The 16771-nt window shown below is 40.0% G+C and overlaps 1 protein-coding gene across 8 annotated transcripts in view; it reads left to right on the forward strand.

The window, feature by feature from the left end:
- Positions 1–16771, forward strand: part of ppp1r12a (protein phosphatase 1, regulatory subunit 12A) — a 145948-nt gene that overhangs the window by 47483 nt on the left and 81694 nt on the right. For all 8 annotated transcript variants that reach the window (XM_067999268.1, XM_067999274.1, XM_067999266.1 and 5 more), the window contains exon 2: positions 2492–2622. In XM_067999268.1, coding sequence (XP_067855369.1) covers positions 2492–2622 — 131 coding nt within the window. The remainder of the gene's footprint in view (positions 1–2491; positions 2623–16771) is intronic.

Genomic DNA, 16771 nt, shown 5'->3' on the forward strand with positions numbered 1-16771 from the left:
GTTCCTATTTTGGGCTTTAAATGCAAATAAGTTTATTAAATAGTAAATGAACAAATGAATAATAGAAGCATTACATGTATATTTACATTAGTGGTTAAGCTTTGCTAAGTCCTTGCATAGTAGAAAATATTGGTTTACAACTCATGCTGAAACTGACTATAGTAAGTAGTGATTCTTTTTCAAATTTTTCATCTGCGAGTTAATACCTCAACTAACTCTTCAGAAATTGCAGACAAACTATCTTTGTAAACATCAGATGAAACCCAGTGCTTTGAAAAGTGTAAGTTGATAAGTAGCAGTAACTGAAGCTCTGTGAATTTAAGTAATTCTTCATTTCAAAAAGCTGCCAATGAGACACATCTGAAAAAATCAAACAGGTTCCAATTTAGAATTGATTGGCTTGGTGAGTTTGTCAGGTTCTACAACCAGCTAAACAATTATTGCAGCTTCGATTTATGAGAATGAAACTTTTTTTAAGCTCCTTAAGGACTGTGACAGAATTTTTAAAAAGGTAAAACATTTGTCCCTCAGTCACCATTGTTGCTTCCAACCATAGAGCTGAAAGAGCAACTAAACAGTTTAGAATAATGCATGGTGGTGGAAGATCTGACTATTGCTTAACGCCATTTGAAAGGAGACTGCATTGATGCTGTCTTCTAATTTCTGACAGGGGGAAAGCTTTAAGAATGGATTTTCCTACTGAACAGCTTCTTGCTTCTTCCTTGACAACCTTTTGGAAAACAAAATATGTTACAACACATCTTCTCAGCTTCAGTGTGAAAATGTGGGTCTTGATATCAAGAGAATGATTTCTTCTGTGGTTGCAAAATCCTACATATTACAGATATCAACATCTGCGTTGGCTGATCGATTACTAATTGATCACCCATAGTATCTTGTTAAGTAGAGGCCTGCATCACTATTTACGTAACTAACCACTGGTCCCTGGGTGTTGTCAACCATCCCCTTCAAGGGAGATGGCTCAGGATGTTGTGGTATGGACCCTTTTAGGGTGTGCAAAGTGGCCAACACCCATAGAAGCTTAATATTTGCTGTGAGTTTAATGTGTATGAAACTAAAGCTATCTGAAGAATTTTTTTTGAAATGGTTAAACAGAAAACTCCAAACTTAGTTTTCTTCACTAAGTTTGATTTTTTTAAAAGTATAGCAAATGGAATGTTAAAACTGCAGTTGTAATTTTTTTTGCTTTTTTTCCAAAAGAGAAAAATTACCTGATAATTTCTTTGACTGCATGCCCCATGATACCGAATGAAGCTGTTAAATGGTAATATTGCAGTGGGACAGAGAAAAAACCCATAGCTGGTCACTGGGTGTGGGGGGGGGGGGGGGTAGTTTTTGTAGGGCAGGTGCAGTGCCTAGCATATCAAGGTTGCACAATTGATTTTTGAAAAACCTTTGATGTCATGCATTCATTGGGGTTACATCCAATTGTACATGAAGGAGCTGACCTGATCAATTTAAAACAAAATGTGTGTGTGTGTGTGTACATGGCAAATCGCTTGTGCTATTTGCCTGAGCAAACAATTTGCCATTACCATTATTGTCAATTACAAAGTCGCTGCTTACCGTGTGTCAAGCGTGCTGACTGTTTTGGGCAGAAACAGGTGTTCAGTGAGTAATTCAGAACTCGTTAAGGTGCTATTACTTACTACTTAATCACCTGTAAGTGGTTTCAGTTACCATTTCAGTTCAAATATATCACAGCAGAGCATTGGCTTCGAATTTATCTGTTTCATTGGTCCGAACGTTTCAACATTAACCAAAAATATTTTGTTTCTAATCCTCCACAGCTTTAAAAAGTGCATGTTTGTAGGATTATCCAAATGCAGTTAGCCTTGCTGCAATGCAGCCCCCATTTATATGTATCTTTAATTTAGAGAATAAATAATCTGGAACGATTAATCATTGTCTCGACGAGGGGGAAATCAGAAGATTGTGAGGCAGATTTCAATAATTGTGCTGCTATGATCACAAAATTCATAAAGATTTATATAAACTGTCACAATTTTATTTTGAGGGTAATCATTGAATACTTTTGAAAGAATTTTGTTTGATTTTTGTTTTAAACAGTCCATAAGTTATTTTGTACCAATGGAGAAGAAATACAAACACTAAGTCTGAAAGAAAAATGTTGTAAGATGGGTTAGCTGAGTTCTGATGAAGGGTCTACATCTGAAATGTGAGCCTGTTGTCTTCCTCAACAGTTGCTGACAAACCTGTTGTGAATTTGCAGCATTTTCTGTTTCGATTCATTTGCAGAGCAGGTTCTGTAGCTAGGTCAAGGTTACTCGTATTAGAAACCTTACTATAATTTGAGAGCAAAATATCTCTGCACTTAACTTTGTTAATTTAATACATGTAACAGTGCTTTAAGATGTTGCTGTTGTAAGAAGGTGTGCTTAAATTTTTTTAACTCTAATGTGTATCTGTAGCAAATATTGAAACACAATATTTTTCATATCTTTTGTAGGCGTGTATAGATGATAATCTGGATATGGTGAAATTCCTAGTGGAACATTCTGCAAATATTAATCAGCCAGATAATGAGGGTTGGATACCACTGCATGCAGCTGCCTCCTGTGGATATGCAGATATAGCAGAGTAAGTACACAACTGCACAGTTCTGTTTACAGACTTGTGTTTGCTTTTTTTCTTCCCTGTAGTCCTCCTATGGCACATATGAGACCTTAGTGGGAGGAGAGGCTGGAAGTCTACTGTTGGGTTTAAACAATTGTATAAACTGGGTGCTAAAGGCTATACAAGAGTGTCAGGGTGGCTGGCCCTCCAGGCTTCCTTTTTTTTGTTGGGAATGGCTTGGTTGCTACTCAACAGATTTCCGTTTGCCATGGAAAACTCTTTGGTATTGGGAATCATTTCCGGCATCTTGCCGCTCCCTGGTATAAGAGGGAGATCAAATGTGCTACACTTTTGTAACATTGAAAAAAATGCTTTAGAACAACTGAATGAGTTGATCATCTATTTGCAGCTAATGTAGCTGTTAATTATTTAAATACCAGGTTCTTTGCCTATGTGAGGAAGACAATAGAGAGTTGTGATTGAGGGCAAAACCTTGCCTTTGACTTTCAGTGAGAACTATACAAGCGCGCACATTGCTGACTCTCCAATAAATTAATTTCGCCTGGAGTAGTTCTGCTTTTCTTCTACCTAGTGTCATTGTGGATTGTGTGTGTGCGCGTACATTGTCCCCAGTTTCCAGAACCATAGCCATCTGGAAAGTTATTGTCGTATTTGTTTCGAGAGTGGCATGGCCCTATACTTGGCCTGCTGGTGACACAGTCCCCACCACTTAAAACGTCCACATTTAAATCGGGCAGTCGCTTATAGAATCATAGGATACCACACAGGAGGAGACCATTCGGCCAATCATGCCTGTGTTGGCTCTTTGGTAGAGCTATCCAATTAGTCCCACTCCTCCCATAGCCCTGCAGATTTTTCCCCTTCGACTATTTATCCAATTCCCTTTTGAAAGTTACTACTGAATCTGCTTCCATCACCCTTTTAGGTAGTGCATTCCAGATCACAACTCACTGCATAAAATCTTTTTTCCTCATCTCGCCTCTGGTTCATTTGCCAATCAACTTATATCTGTGTCCACTGGTTACTGACCCTTCTGCCACTAAAAGCGATAACCATTATCCATTTGCATTAAAGTCAATTTCAACTACCATTCAAAGTTGCCTTTTACCACCTATTAAGTGTTCCATTTATTTTGGGCAGAAACAACTACGTTCACTCGCTAGTTCGCACCTCGTTAAGGTGCACTGAATGCAAGAACAAAGTAGTAAATAGCACCTCATAAGGTCCAATAACCTTTTGTGTGCTTAAACCTGACTGATTTTTCCGTCTGTGGTAGACTGACTCATGGATCATCCTATAATTTATAGATGCTTCAGGAGGAAATCCTTACTTTGAGATTGATCCTGTTATGTAGTAGCATACTATAATGGTGCTACTCCGTTATACCGGCCATTGTGTATAGCGGGCAAATCGTGATTGCACCAGTTCACCCGCAATAAGTGGTGGGGACTGTAATTACCTCAGTGTGTCTCCCCAGTAGGGACTTGGCAATTTTAGGTTCACAGATATTAGTGAGCTCCTGACTGCCCAGTATTGGACTAGTAAATGGAGTTGAGTACAAATCTAATTGAATGGTGGAACAGGCTTGAGGAGCAGAATAGTGTTCTCCTGTTCCAATGTTCCTGTGTTCCTAAATATGTACAGTTGTCCTCATTACAGGTGCCATTTTTGGTTTGAAGAAAATCCACCTTAATCCGGCCCCGGATTTGTTTCTAGCACAAGTTGGACTACTCTTAACTAAGGTCAGATGTGCTGTTTACTCAGCTAGCAGTTGACTGGTACAAACTCCACATACAAATACCAATGGAGGAAAAACACCTGAACGCTATCCATTTAAGGGATTTGTGTCTTCCTGGGCCATGTTGATCAGCTGATCTTTTCCCATCCCATTGCATATAAATGTCTTGACCCAAGCAATTTTCTGTATTCATTAGCTGTTGTATAAACACATGTGAAAAATTTGGCCAGATCTTCTCTGATCAAATCACCTTCAGCTGTATGTGAAGCCTGTATTTAGCTTTAAGATCTGAGTAGATTGACATGTTCGTTCTTAGCGACATTGCACGGTTTGCAGTAGGTTGCTTACCTAAAAAGGTGGCATATGGCTGCTTAATTTGCTGAAAGGTGGTCCTTGTAAATTAATTGCCTTGTGATATTCTGAATAAAGGCTTTTGCACTCTGGTTCTAAAAGGAAACTCACTTTGAGGTCAGAAAGAGGTTAGACTGCACGTGGAGCCTGATTTCAGGAAGTCCTGTCAGCTCAAATGGTTGAGATAAAGTTGTTAGACTTCTGTAGCGTTCATGTGACTTTCTCCAGCTTCATTCATAGGTCAGTCAGTGTTCGCTGGTCTAAGGGCTTCATGATTGCATTGATGGCATCTCTTACAAGATCAGTGAAACTGACAAAAAGGTTGTTCTTCTCAGTTGATGGAAAAATCAACTCCAGTGGAATCTGCTGAGTAGCCTGTCACTGCTTTCTAGTTCTGAGTGGAGTTGGTGAAAGTCTTAACTTCATTTCTATCTTAACTTGGTGTCAGCTTGGCTCATTGGTAGCACTTTCGTCCAAGTCAGAAGGTTGTAGATACAAACCCCACTCCAGGGGACTGAGCATATAACTTAGGCTGATACTCTGTACTGAGCCATGTCCGCCAATGGTAGGACGAAGGGAATGGGGGAGGCATAAGAGGCCAGAGTTGGAGGAACGCAGAGATCTTGGAGGATTGTAGAGCTGGAGGAGCTAACAGATAAGGAGGGTCAAAGCCATACAGGGATTTGAACAGAATTTTAAATTCAAGGCGTTGGTGGATTGGGAGTCAATGTAGGTCAGCGAGCACAGGGGTGAGGGTTGAGCAGGGCTTAGTTCCGGTTAGGATACGGTCAGCAGAGTTTTGGATAAGCTGAAGTTTATGGAAAATGGAGGATGGGCAAGCGTTGGAGTAGTCGAGTCTGAAGATAACAAAAGCATGGAAGAGGGTTTCAGCAGCAGATGTATTGAGACGTTTTGGTGATGTTGATTGAGGACATAATGTTGGCAAGGATAGACAGGAGGATGCTGCTAAATGTATAATAGCTTCAAAAGCAATCTTTTTTATATAATAGGCAAAAAATGCAAGTTTTTTGCATCAAACTTCTCTAACCGGAAACCGTCCCATCATACAAAAAACTGTCACGGTATCGTGCATTTGCATCCCCATTTCAACATCCTGTTAAATACACATGTAAGTTAGTTAAAGCCAATGTCAGAAGCTTAGAAAGGGATCTCCTTAGATGAGAATCTAGTTTCCAATAATAAGTAGAATTGCATAATTTACTTAAGATATTAAAGTATATTTCTGAGTGAGATCCATGAGCTTGTAGAAATTGAGCAGCATGTGAAATTGTTGCATAAATAATTATTACAAGGAGGTTGGAGATCTTACATTGTACAAATAGGGGGGAAAGAAAGCTGTAACTCGAATCGATATGTTGGATTTAAACACCTGGAAGTGGGTGATCTAATAGTGTGGTCTGATGTACTCTTGGGATTCAAAGTATCTTGGATTCTTCACAAGCTGACCTAATCTCATTAAAGCTCCCTGGTAAAGACAAAGCAATTTATCACAGAGAAAAACCAGGCACAAATTGACCATTGCAGTTCTCTTGCAATACCATGATGTGGAGATGCCGGTGATGGACTGGGGTGGACAAATGTAAGGAATCTTACAACACCTGATTATAGTCCAATAGTTTTATTGGAAAATCACAAGCTTTCGGAGGCTTTCTCCTTCGTCAGGTTCTCCTTTTGGATGTCTCTCTGTCTCTCTCTCTCTCTCTCTCTCTCTCTCTCTCTCTCTCTCTCTCTCTCTCTCGGTTCTGACCGTTTGTATATTCAGTAGTCCTGTATGTAATGTCTCTCTGTCTGAACATTATTCGACTCCTTTGATTGCCTTGACAACGGGCAGTTGGAAAGATTATCTGTAATCACCAGGCATTGTTCTGACTATATATGCGGTACCTTCCATGGAATCCCACACTCACCTGACGAAGGAGAAAGCCTCCGAAAGCTTGTGATTTTCAAATAAAACTGTTGGACTATAACCTGGTGTTGTAAGATTCCTTACACTTGCAATACCAGGCAGCCTATTTGGCTAAACACTTCCTTTAGCTAGTGTGTTGTCAGCTCTCTTTTTCATAAGGTTGCTCAATTCTGCTGTACTGAAACTGTACCTGTTTTGAGGCAAAAAAAATTCTAAGTATGTAAAGTTAAATGTTCAGTTTTAAAAAAAGTGAAGATGGATTTGTATTGTGATGAATACAAACAAAAAAAGCTTGGTGTTCTGCTTTAGCTTTGTAACCAGAGAGTTGAATAAGTTGGTAATTTGGTTGCCAAACGTGTGATACCAGGGATCTTGCCAAAGAACTGGAATATGATTTGCAATTCCTTCTATGTAATAGGTGAGGCAGGGGTTACATGACAATTCTATTGACTAATCTACTGAAGTATTGCATTGATGTGCCACAAGGAAAAACATTGCACAAGAAAGGTTTGGATGAAGAAGGTCCTTCATATATTGCTGTTTCTTTTTCATTGTTGGGTCAATGTCCTGAAATTCTCTACCTACCACTTATGGGAGCATCATCACCACAAGGACTGCAGCAATTCAAGGAGGAGCATGCTCTCATGGCAACTGGGGATGGGCAATAAATGCAGCCTTGCCAATGTTGTCCACGCTCTGAGAACAACTTAAAAGAAGCACACTTTATTACGTCCTTTCAGAATACCACCGTATAGTCTTCTGATTACAACAACTAGCTGTTAAATAGTTCCAGTGTACTGGCCTCAACTATTCTTCCTGGTAACACATTCCAGCTGTGTATTGAAATACTTCCTGATATTTTGTCTTAAATTTGTCCTTCACAGTCCTGACCCTGTATGTACTCTCCTGTCCTGTGCTGGTGTGTTTGCACCCTCAAACGGTAACTTAGTTTGTTGTACAAACACAGTGATAGTGTTTATTTGGTGATAGTGGATTGTACTAATTTCTCCCTTTATTTCCCCATCCTTCTAAGCGACATACTCATAACTGTACAGATCATTATGACTTAATTATTTAATGGCAGTTTTTTTTTTGCTACATAATACTTGAAGTTGATCTTAAAACTGAAAGATGTACAATTTTGTGTTTTGCCGTTAAATTAAAAAGCCTGAAGAATCTAGAAATGTATTTGCTGAAACACCTTTACTCCTAAAAGACTTAAATGCACTCTGTTGCTAGGCTATTTTGGTTTGCTTTTCATAGTTATATGGAGATGCTCCATTACTTTGCTGGAGTTTATAGATGAACTGTATCTGAACAAAATCTGAGGAAATTATACTTTTGTGCTAAATTCCTGAAATGGTAGGATCAATTTTACTACTTTTAAACATTTGTAGCATTTCACTGTTGCTGGACACTAATTTTGGGTACATTGGTTTTAAAGACGTAGGGCTGGAGTTCAAAGGGGAGAATTAATTTTCAAATACTGAAGTATCAGTAGCTATTCGAGCCGTTGAACTTTCCTTCTCACTCGAGTGGGCCGAGATCGTGAGATACATATGTTCACTTAACTGTTGAACTCTTTCAAAGTCTGCAATAACCAGTGTTCATATAAAACTTCCATGTATGAATTTTTTGGCATTTTAAAAAACAAAGTGCTTTGCTTTGGGAAGTGTTTTCTTTGTAACATTTAAGATAACCTAGAGAAAAATGCCTTAATTGGTGACCTAAAGACACAGGATTCCTTGAACTGGACGCTGTGATGTGCTCTGTTCTAACTGACATCTGCTGCATTGTAAGGAAGCTGTAAGCATAGCCAGCTTTCAAAGAAGCGTTGTCTGTGTTTTCAGTAGGGAACAGCCAAACAGCTGCATGTCATTCTTGTTATATTTGTGTTGCCCTGAATTTTAGCACATTGGGCAGAAAATGTTTTGTTAACCAGAGTTGTTTCTTCCTGTTCTTCCCTGATTTTCTTCTTGTCCTTCTGCTCTTGAAATAGCAGAATCATGTTAAAGAAAGGAAGAAAGAACTTGTATTTATATAGCGCTGTTCACGTCCTAAGGATGTCCTAAAACTTTTTACAGCTAATGAAGTATTTATGAAGTGTCATTACTCTTGTAATGGAAACATGGTAGTCAATTTGCACACAGGAAGGTCCCACAAACAGCAATAAAATACATGACCAGATGATCTGTTCTAATGATATTGATTGAAGGATAAGTATTGGCCTTGACACCGGGAGAATTTCTCTGCTCTTCTACGAATAGTGCCATGGGATCTTTTACATCCGCTTGAGAGGACAAACGGGGCCTCGGTTTAATGTCTCGTCTGAGAGACAGCACCTCCGACAGTGCGGCACTCCCTCAGTACTAGATTGAAGTGAAGTTGATTGGGTAGAGGTGGCCTCACACAAGTGGCTGTTCATGTGAGTCTAGACAGTAGGTATCGAGCTGTAGGGTCATCATAGCCAAGCTCAATCCTGTTTTCTCATTAGGGAATACAAGTGAAGAGTGACATGGCACCAAGCCAGCTCAAACCCAGTCAATGGCTTTTAGATTTGGCAGAAGCTTTTATCCAGATAATTTCTATTGATTTAGAGCTGTAGAAGTTTGCAGCGCACGAGGTACCATTCGGCCCATTGTCTCTGTGTGGCTCTTCACTACAGCAATACAAAACTAATCCCACTGCCTTGCTCTATCCCCGTAGCCACGTATTTTCCTCTGCTTCAAATATTTATCCAGTTTTCCCTTAAAAGATGCATCAACATTTTTCTGTGTCAAGAAACTTTTCCTCACTCTCTTGGTGGCAATTTTAAATTGGCGACTCTTCATTTCTGACTTCCCAAACCGGGGAAATGGCCCTTCCCTATTCACCATATCAAAACTCTTTAATCATTTTAAAAACCTCTATTAAATCTCCTCTTGGCCTTCTCTACTCCAGTGAAAATAGTCCCAGTATCTCAATTCTCTCTTCATAACTATAGTATCCCACCCCTGGCATTATCCTGGTGAATCTATGCTGTTGGCTTCAATGTCCTTTTTTATAATTGGGTGTTCAAAACTGCATGCAGTAACTTCAGCCTATCCAATGTTCTGTCCAAATTTCTCATTTCTTTACTCTGTTCCCTATTGATGAAACCCAAAAATGCTGTTGCTGTATGCCAGTGATTATTAGCCTGAACTTCAGGTGAAACATTTCTATCTTCTTGGATAAAAGGAAGTACTACTGCCTCCAGGTCACAGACACAGCATAGTGATGGCTACTATGACAGTGTTCCTAACTCTTCTAATTTCTTTAGAGCTCATTTTCTAATGCAGCGAGTAGTTATGATCTGGAATGCGCTGCCTGAAAGGACGGTGGAAGCAGATTCAATTATGGCTTTCAAAACTGAATTGGATAAATACTTGAAGGGATAAAATTGGCAGGGCTATGGGGAGGGTGGGGGAATGGGTCTAACTGGATTGCATTTACAAAGAGCCGGCACAGGCTTGATGGGCTGAATGGCCTCCTTCTATGCTGTAACCATTCTATGCTTCTATAATACACTGTACCTCTGCTTGAAATCCATATTCTTGAACACTTGAGGCTCCAACAAAAACAAATGCCATGGACTTGAAGTAAAAGACCTTTAGATTTCAAGCTATCTTTTCCATTGTGGATAGCTACAAAATTATTGGGGAAAATTTGTATCAAACTTCTAAAGGCTTTGAGGCCTAACACTCTACGCAGCTCAATTCTCGGGTCTGAACAAATTGTGAAAGGGTACCCATCAAGGGGCAAGGTAGGAATTCAAGCTGCTGGATGCATGGGGAATGAATGAGTATGTGTGTGGCTTTGCAGTTGGCCATTAGATGAAATTTGTGCTCAAAATATTCAGATCTGTTATGTTGCTTCCTGTACGCCATCTATAGTAAGGAATCAAGTGTAAGCTGGTATAGGTAACACTGCAATTGTCTGGATGCAGTGACTAGGACTGCAGCTTAGGCATTATCCTCTCGGTATGCCCTTTTTTGGGAGGGGGTGGACCTTTAAAACAGCAGTTGTTATGCAAGTGAAGTCTTGTCATATTAGATGCGTGGGATCATAGAACACCATTAGTCTAGGAAAACTGGATTTTACTTGTTTCATTATAGCCATCAAAAGTATGAACATAAGAACATGAGGAGAAATAGGAGCAGGAGTAAGCCCCTCGAACCTGCTCTGCCATTCAGTCAGATCATGGCTGATCTTCGACCTCAACTCGACTTTCCCGCCCGATCCCCATATCCCTTGATTTCCCTAGAGTCCAAAAATCTATCCACCTCAGCCTTGAATATATCCAATGACTCAACATCCGCAGCTCTCTGGGGTAGAGAATTCCAAAGATTCACAAGCCTCTGCATGAAGAAATTCCTCCTCATCTCAGTCTTGAATGGCCAAACCCTAGTTCTAGACTCTCCAGCCAGGGGAAACCATCTCTGAGCATCTACCCTGTCAACCCCCCTCATAATATGTGTTTCAATGAGATCACCTCTCATTCTCCTAAACTCCAGAGAGTATAGGCCCATTCTACTCAATCTCTCTTGATAGGACAACCTTCTCACCCCAGGAATTAATGTAATGCACCTTCGTTGCACCGCCTCTAATGCAAGAATCTCCTTCCTTAGATAAGGAGACCAAAACTATACGCAGTACTCCAGGTGAGGTCTCACCAATGCCCTGTACAACTGCAGTAAGACTGCCTTACTCTTGCACTCCAGCCTCCTTGCAGTAAAGGCCAACATGCCATTTGCCTTCCTAATTGCTTGCTGTACCTGCATGCTAACTTTTTGTATTTCTTGTACGAGGACACCCAAATCTCTCTGAACACCAACATTTAATAGTTTCTCACCATTTAAAAAATATTTTGTCTTTCTGTTCTTCCTACCAAAGTGAATAAACTAATTTCCCCACATTATACTCGATCTGCCAGCTTCTTGCCCACTCACTTAACCTGTCCATATCCCTTTGCAGACTCTGTGTCCTCCTCACAGCTTACTTTCCCATCCAGCTTTGTATCATCAGCAAACTTGGATACATTGCACTCGGTCCCTTCATCTAAGTCATTAATATAAATTGTAAATAGCTGAGGCTCAAGCACCGATCCTTGCGGCACCCCACTAGTTACAACCTGCCAACCTGAGAGTGACCCATTTATTCCTGCTCTCCGTTTTCTGTCCTTTAACCAATCCTCAATCCATGCTAATATATTACCCCCAACCCCATGAGCCCTTACCTTGTGTAACAACCTTTTATGTGACACCTAATAGAATGCCTTCTGAAAATCCAAATATACTACATCCACTGGTTCTCCTTTATCTACCCTGCTAGTTACATCTTCAAAAAAACTCTAATAGATTTGTCAAATACAATTTCCCATGTTAACTCTGCATAATCATATGATTTTTTTTTTAAGTGCCCTGTTACCACTTCCTTAATAATGGATTCCAGCATTTTCCCGACGCCCGGCTAACTGGCCTGTGGTTCCCTGTTTTCTTTCCCTTCCTTATTGAATAGCGGGGTAACATTTGCTACCTTCCAATCCACTGGGACCGTTCTGGAATCTGGAGAATTTTAGAAGATCATAACCAATGCATCCACTACCTCTGCAGCCACCTCTTTTAGAACCCTCGGATGTAGGCCATCAGGTCCAGAGGTTTGTCGGCTTTTAGTCCCATTAGTTTGTCCAGTACTTTTTCTCTAGTGATATTAATTGTATTAAGTTCCTCACTCTCATTTACCCCTTGGTTCCTCACTATTTTTGGATGCTTTTTGTGTCTTCTGCTGTGAACAGATATTTGTTTCACACATCTGCCTTTTCGTGATTTCCCCATTATAATTTCTCCTGTCTCAGCCTCTAAGGGACCAACTTTGGCTACTCTCTTCCTTTTTACATACTTGTAGGAGCTCTTGCAATCCGTTTTTATATTTCTTGCTAGTTTACTTTCGTATTCTATTTTATCCCTTTTATATCAATTTTTTGGTCGTCCTTTGGTTTCTAAAACTCTCCCAATCCCCAGACTTATTACTCTTGGCAACATTATAAGCCTCTTCTTTCAATCTAATACTCCCCTTAACTTCTTTAGTTAGCCATGGGTGGATCACTCTTCCTGTGGAGTTTTTATTTCACGATGGACTGTATATTTGTTGAGAATATTGAAATATTTCTTTGAATAGTTGCCCTTGCTTTTCAACTGTCAAACCCTTTAATTTCCCAATCTACCTTTGACAACTTGCCCCTCATACCCATGTAATAGCATTTATTTAAGTTTAAGTTTCTGACTTAAGTACCTTACTTTCAAACTCAATGTGAAATTCTGTCGTATTATGATCGCTCTTCCCCAGAGGTTCTTTTACTGTGAGGTTACGAGTCAACCCTATCTCATTACACAATACAAGATCGATTCTGCCTGTCTTTTCTAAATGTCATGCATCCTGGAATATTTAGTTCCCAATCTTGGTCATTTTGCAACCACGTCTCTGTAATGGCAGTTAGGTCAAACCCATTTATCTCTCTTTATGCAATTAATTCATCTATCTTGTTACGAATTCACCATGCCTTCAGATAAAGAGCCTTTAATTTTGACTTTTTACCATTTTTTCCCTGCTTTGACCTTGTTGCACTATTATTGGTAAACACGCTGACCCTTCCTGCCGCACTCTGCTTATCTTTACCCAGTCACTACACTCTTCTATTGTCTTAACTTTTCTCATTAGATTTCTAAATTTTCCCTCACCTGACCCGTTTCCCCCCCCCCCCCCCGTATTAGTTTAAAGCCCTATCTACAGCCCTAGTTATTCGATTCACCAGAATGCTGGTCCTATCCCGGTTTAAGTGGAGCCCGTCCCATCGGAACAGCTCCCTCTTTCCCCAGTACTGGTGCCAGTGGCCCATGAATCGAAATGGGAGAATTTTGGCTGGTTCTGTCCCAAGTGTGTGGAACTTATCTTCCCACAGATGCGATCTGGTAACTGGCTCATAAGATAATAATACATATCTTAATATCGGGGTCAAAGAATTTACCTAAAAATACTCGACGTTCAATGTGGGAGGGATCCACTCCCAATCGCTAGTGCTGCCATTTTTGGCCTTGTATTAATCTCCATGTTGCACTTTGAATGCAACCACTGGATAGCAGTTTGATTTAGGCAGTTAGCTGATACAAGCCCACTCCCAGGATTTAGCAAAACTGGCAGCCAACTGGGTTACAGGGAGACTGATTTTTGTGGTAGGTTCCAAGATTTCCTGATTCATTACTTGTACAAGATACATCATTCATAGGGGAATGCTTTCTGTCTCTCATTACTACCAGAAAGATTTGTAGTCTGAGTGTTCTCCAGTTCATTACGTACAATGTTACTTGTGGATTTGGGGGCTGATGGCATCAACTAGTTTTGTGGTGATTTGCACAACACTTTTCACATAACTGTTACAGCTGAAACATTTTGCTCGATTGTCACAAGCCCACTTGGGGAGCTTTCAACGCCCTACAATGACTAAGTGTAAATTGAACTGCATTTATAATATCCAATCCCATCTCTCGCCTCTCAGATGAGGTTGAAGTTTCTATGGTTGGGTGCTGGACTCTGCATGGGACATTTCAGTACATAAATTCAAGCTTCAACTGATCTGGCTTTGATGTTTCTCAAGGAGTGGGTCTGCAACGAGTGAGTGGAAATTTGGACTAACAACATCATTGAGTGAACTTGAAGCTCCGTCCCATTTGGTGTTTCAGAATTATGCAGATTTCATTGAAACCCCATACCTTCTGTGAATACCTTGCTAAGATATAAAATGTCCTGGGGGTGGAGAATCCTATCACAGGGACAAACTGCAGCTGTGTGAATTGGACCAGCTGTGTAGTGGTGAACCACTTGGAAGTTGATCTTATCCTAATTGGTTGCTGAAATTTTGTTGCAGGAGCTATGGTAGAGCAGTAGCCCTTGAAGGCTGGGTGGTCTGGGAGGGGAATGTCACCTAACACTCATTGAATGGGGCCTACCCAAGATACAAGCAAAGAAAATGACCATCGTTGTGTTCCTTATTAACCAAGTATGTAGTTTTTAAATGTCCTGCCACTCAACATCAAGTGGCCCATTAGGATCCACTTTCTTGGATCTGTTGCATGGCTATTGAGGGCGCTAGCCTTAGAGTATTGTCCACACCACTGACATCCAGCAAGGCCTGTACCATGAAAGCTTACAATGTCAAGGAAAGATTTGTCCGCTACTGTAAGGACTAGACAGCAACCTATTAAGGTATGATGTTTTAGCAGTTTTGTGTCTACAAATGATACTGATCAGGGGCTGTGACACTATTCTGTCCATCAGCAGGCAGTGCAAGATTGACTGAAGCCCCTACTTTATAGTTGCAAACAGAAAGGCTTTTCTGAGGTAACATTCTTTTAACTCTAGTGGGAAGGCAGCCCCTTAGAACCATGAGGTAGAAATCATAGTTCAGAGTAGATGTTAGGTAGAATCCCTGAATGTAGCTCTTTTTAGCATGAGTTTTTATCATGTAAGTACTAAATCTTCATGGCTTTGAGACAGAGTAATCAGGACCAGGTTTTGTCTTTTTTTGTGTATAAATGTTTTGTATATGAATTTTGTGTGTTATGGTTGTTTAAATGGGATATCCCTTCTAATCCAGAGAGGTGTAGAGCATCTCAGAAAATTGCCCTAGCTCTCTGCACTAAACAGAATTGCTTTGTTATGGTTTTTTAGCTTTTGGCAAAACCGCTATCATTCTACGCAAATAATATTGTGCCCTGAGATTTTTTAATAACCACTCAATATTAGACTTTTTAAAAAAAAATATAAAACTGAAAGGCCTATTTAACAAGTTTGAATTGTGGTATCTTATGATGAGTACGACTATCTTGATAACTTGGTGCAAGCAACCTGTTGGGCAGAGTGCAGGACGGATAGTCAACGCATTAGCTTTCCACTTCAGGTAGCTCGGCCTCAAATTAAACCTGGATGTGTAGCAGCATAGCCAGGTTCCAAACAGTGAAGATTTTTTTCTTGTGCAACCTTTGCTTAACTTGGATTTCATTGTAACCTGCTGCGTGATTATTCTTTTATGTTCAAGGCAGTTGGTAGGTGTGAAATTGGTTACTATCCAGAGGGACAGAATTTGAGAGAAACATGAGTGGTGGGGAAAAAATAGTCCTGGGAACTAGCTTCATCTTTTGGATTGCTAAGAGCTTGTGGGGGTTTGGGCCAATGAGTTGGTGATGCCAACATATATGGCCTGGAATATGTGTATGAATGTACACAGAGACTATAATGTAAAAATAATTATTGGAGTGTATGAGATGCCAAGTCTGTTGTTGTGTGGGGATAATAGAGGGGGATTTGGAGAAGAGCCACCTTAGAAGCTGCCAATATTCATACATGTTTGCGGTGTTCAATCATGAAACAGAATAGTGGATAAATTAGTACTGGTGGCACCAAATTCAACGACTGGACTGTCTTGGGTTTTTGGCAAGAATGAGAGGGCAAATTTTTTTTTTTGTTGATCATCTGTTCCTGGGGAATTCCCTCTGCAGTACATTCTCCTTCTCTCGTTTCTCTCTTTAATTCTGCCCCACCCCCCCTTTGATAGGTAAAGCGTGGACAAATACTGTATTGGATGCAGCTTCAAGGGAAAGAGTGGTGATGGGATACCAACTATAAAACACGTGGGAGTTGGGTGCATCAATGGGGAGTAAGCACCTAGAGTAGGACCTAAATACTGTTGATTAAGCAAGGTCCCAAAGGATTAGAAATTTGGGAAGGTGTGTGGTTGAATCATAATAAGTATGGAATGGCTAGAGTTTTGGAAGTGATTAATGAATGTATTCAGATGGTTTTATACTGATAAAGCTTGCCTACATTTCAATAAAAATACAAGAATTATATAAATTAATTCAAATTCAGTCTCCATTATGATGAAACTAGGAGGTTAAATTAAACCTTTCTACTTGGGATTAAATTCATGTAGTTATGAAGATGTTGGATCTGTTTAAACTGTAGTTTGTGCTTATCCTTGAATTGATGGGGATAATTTTTCTCTAGTAAATTTATCATTTTTAAAGATAAAATTGGAATTAAGTTAAAACCATAACTGGCATTAT

This window comes from Heptranchias perlo, chromosome 18, assembly GCF_035084215.1.
Source record: "Heptranchias perlo isolate sHepPer1 chromosome 18, sHepPer1.hap1, whole genome shotgun sequence".
NCBI classification, from domain to species: domain Eukaryota; kingdom Metazoa; phylum Chordata; class Chondrichthyes; order Hexanchiformes; family Hexanchidae; genus Heptranchias; species Heptranchias perlo.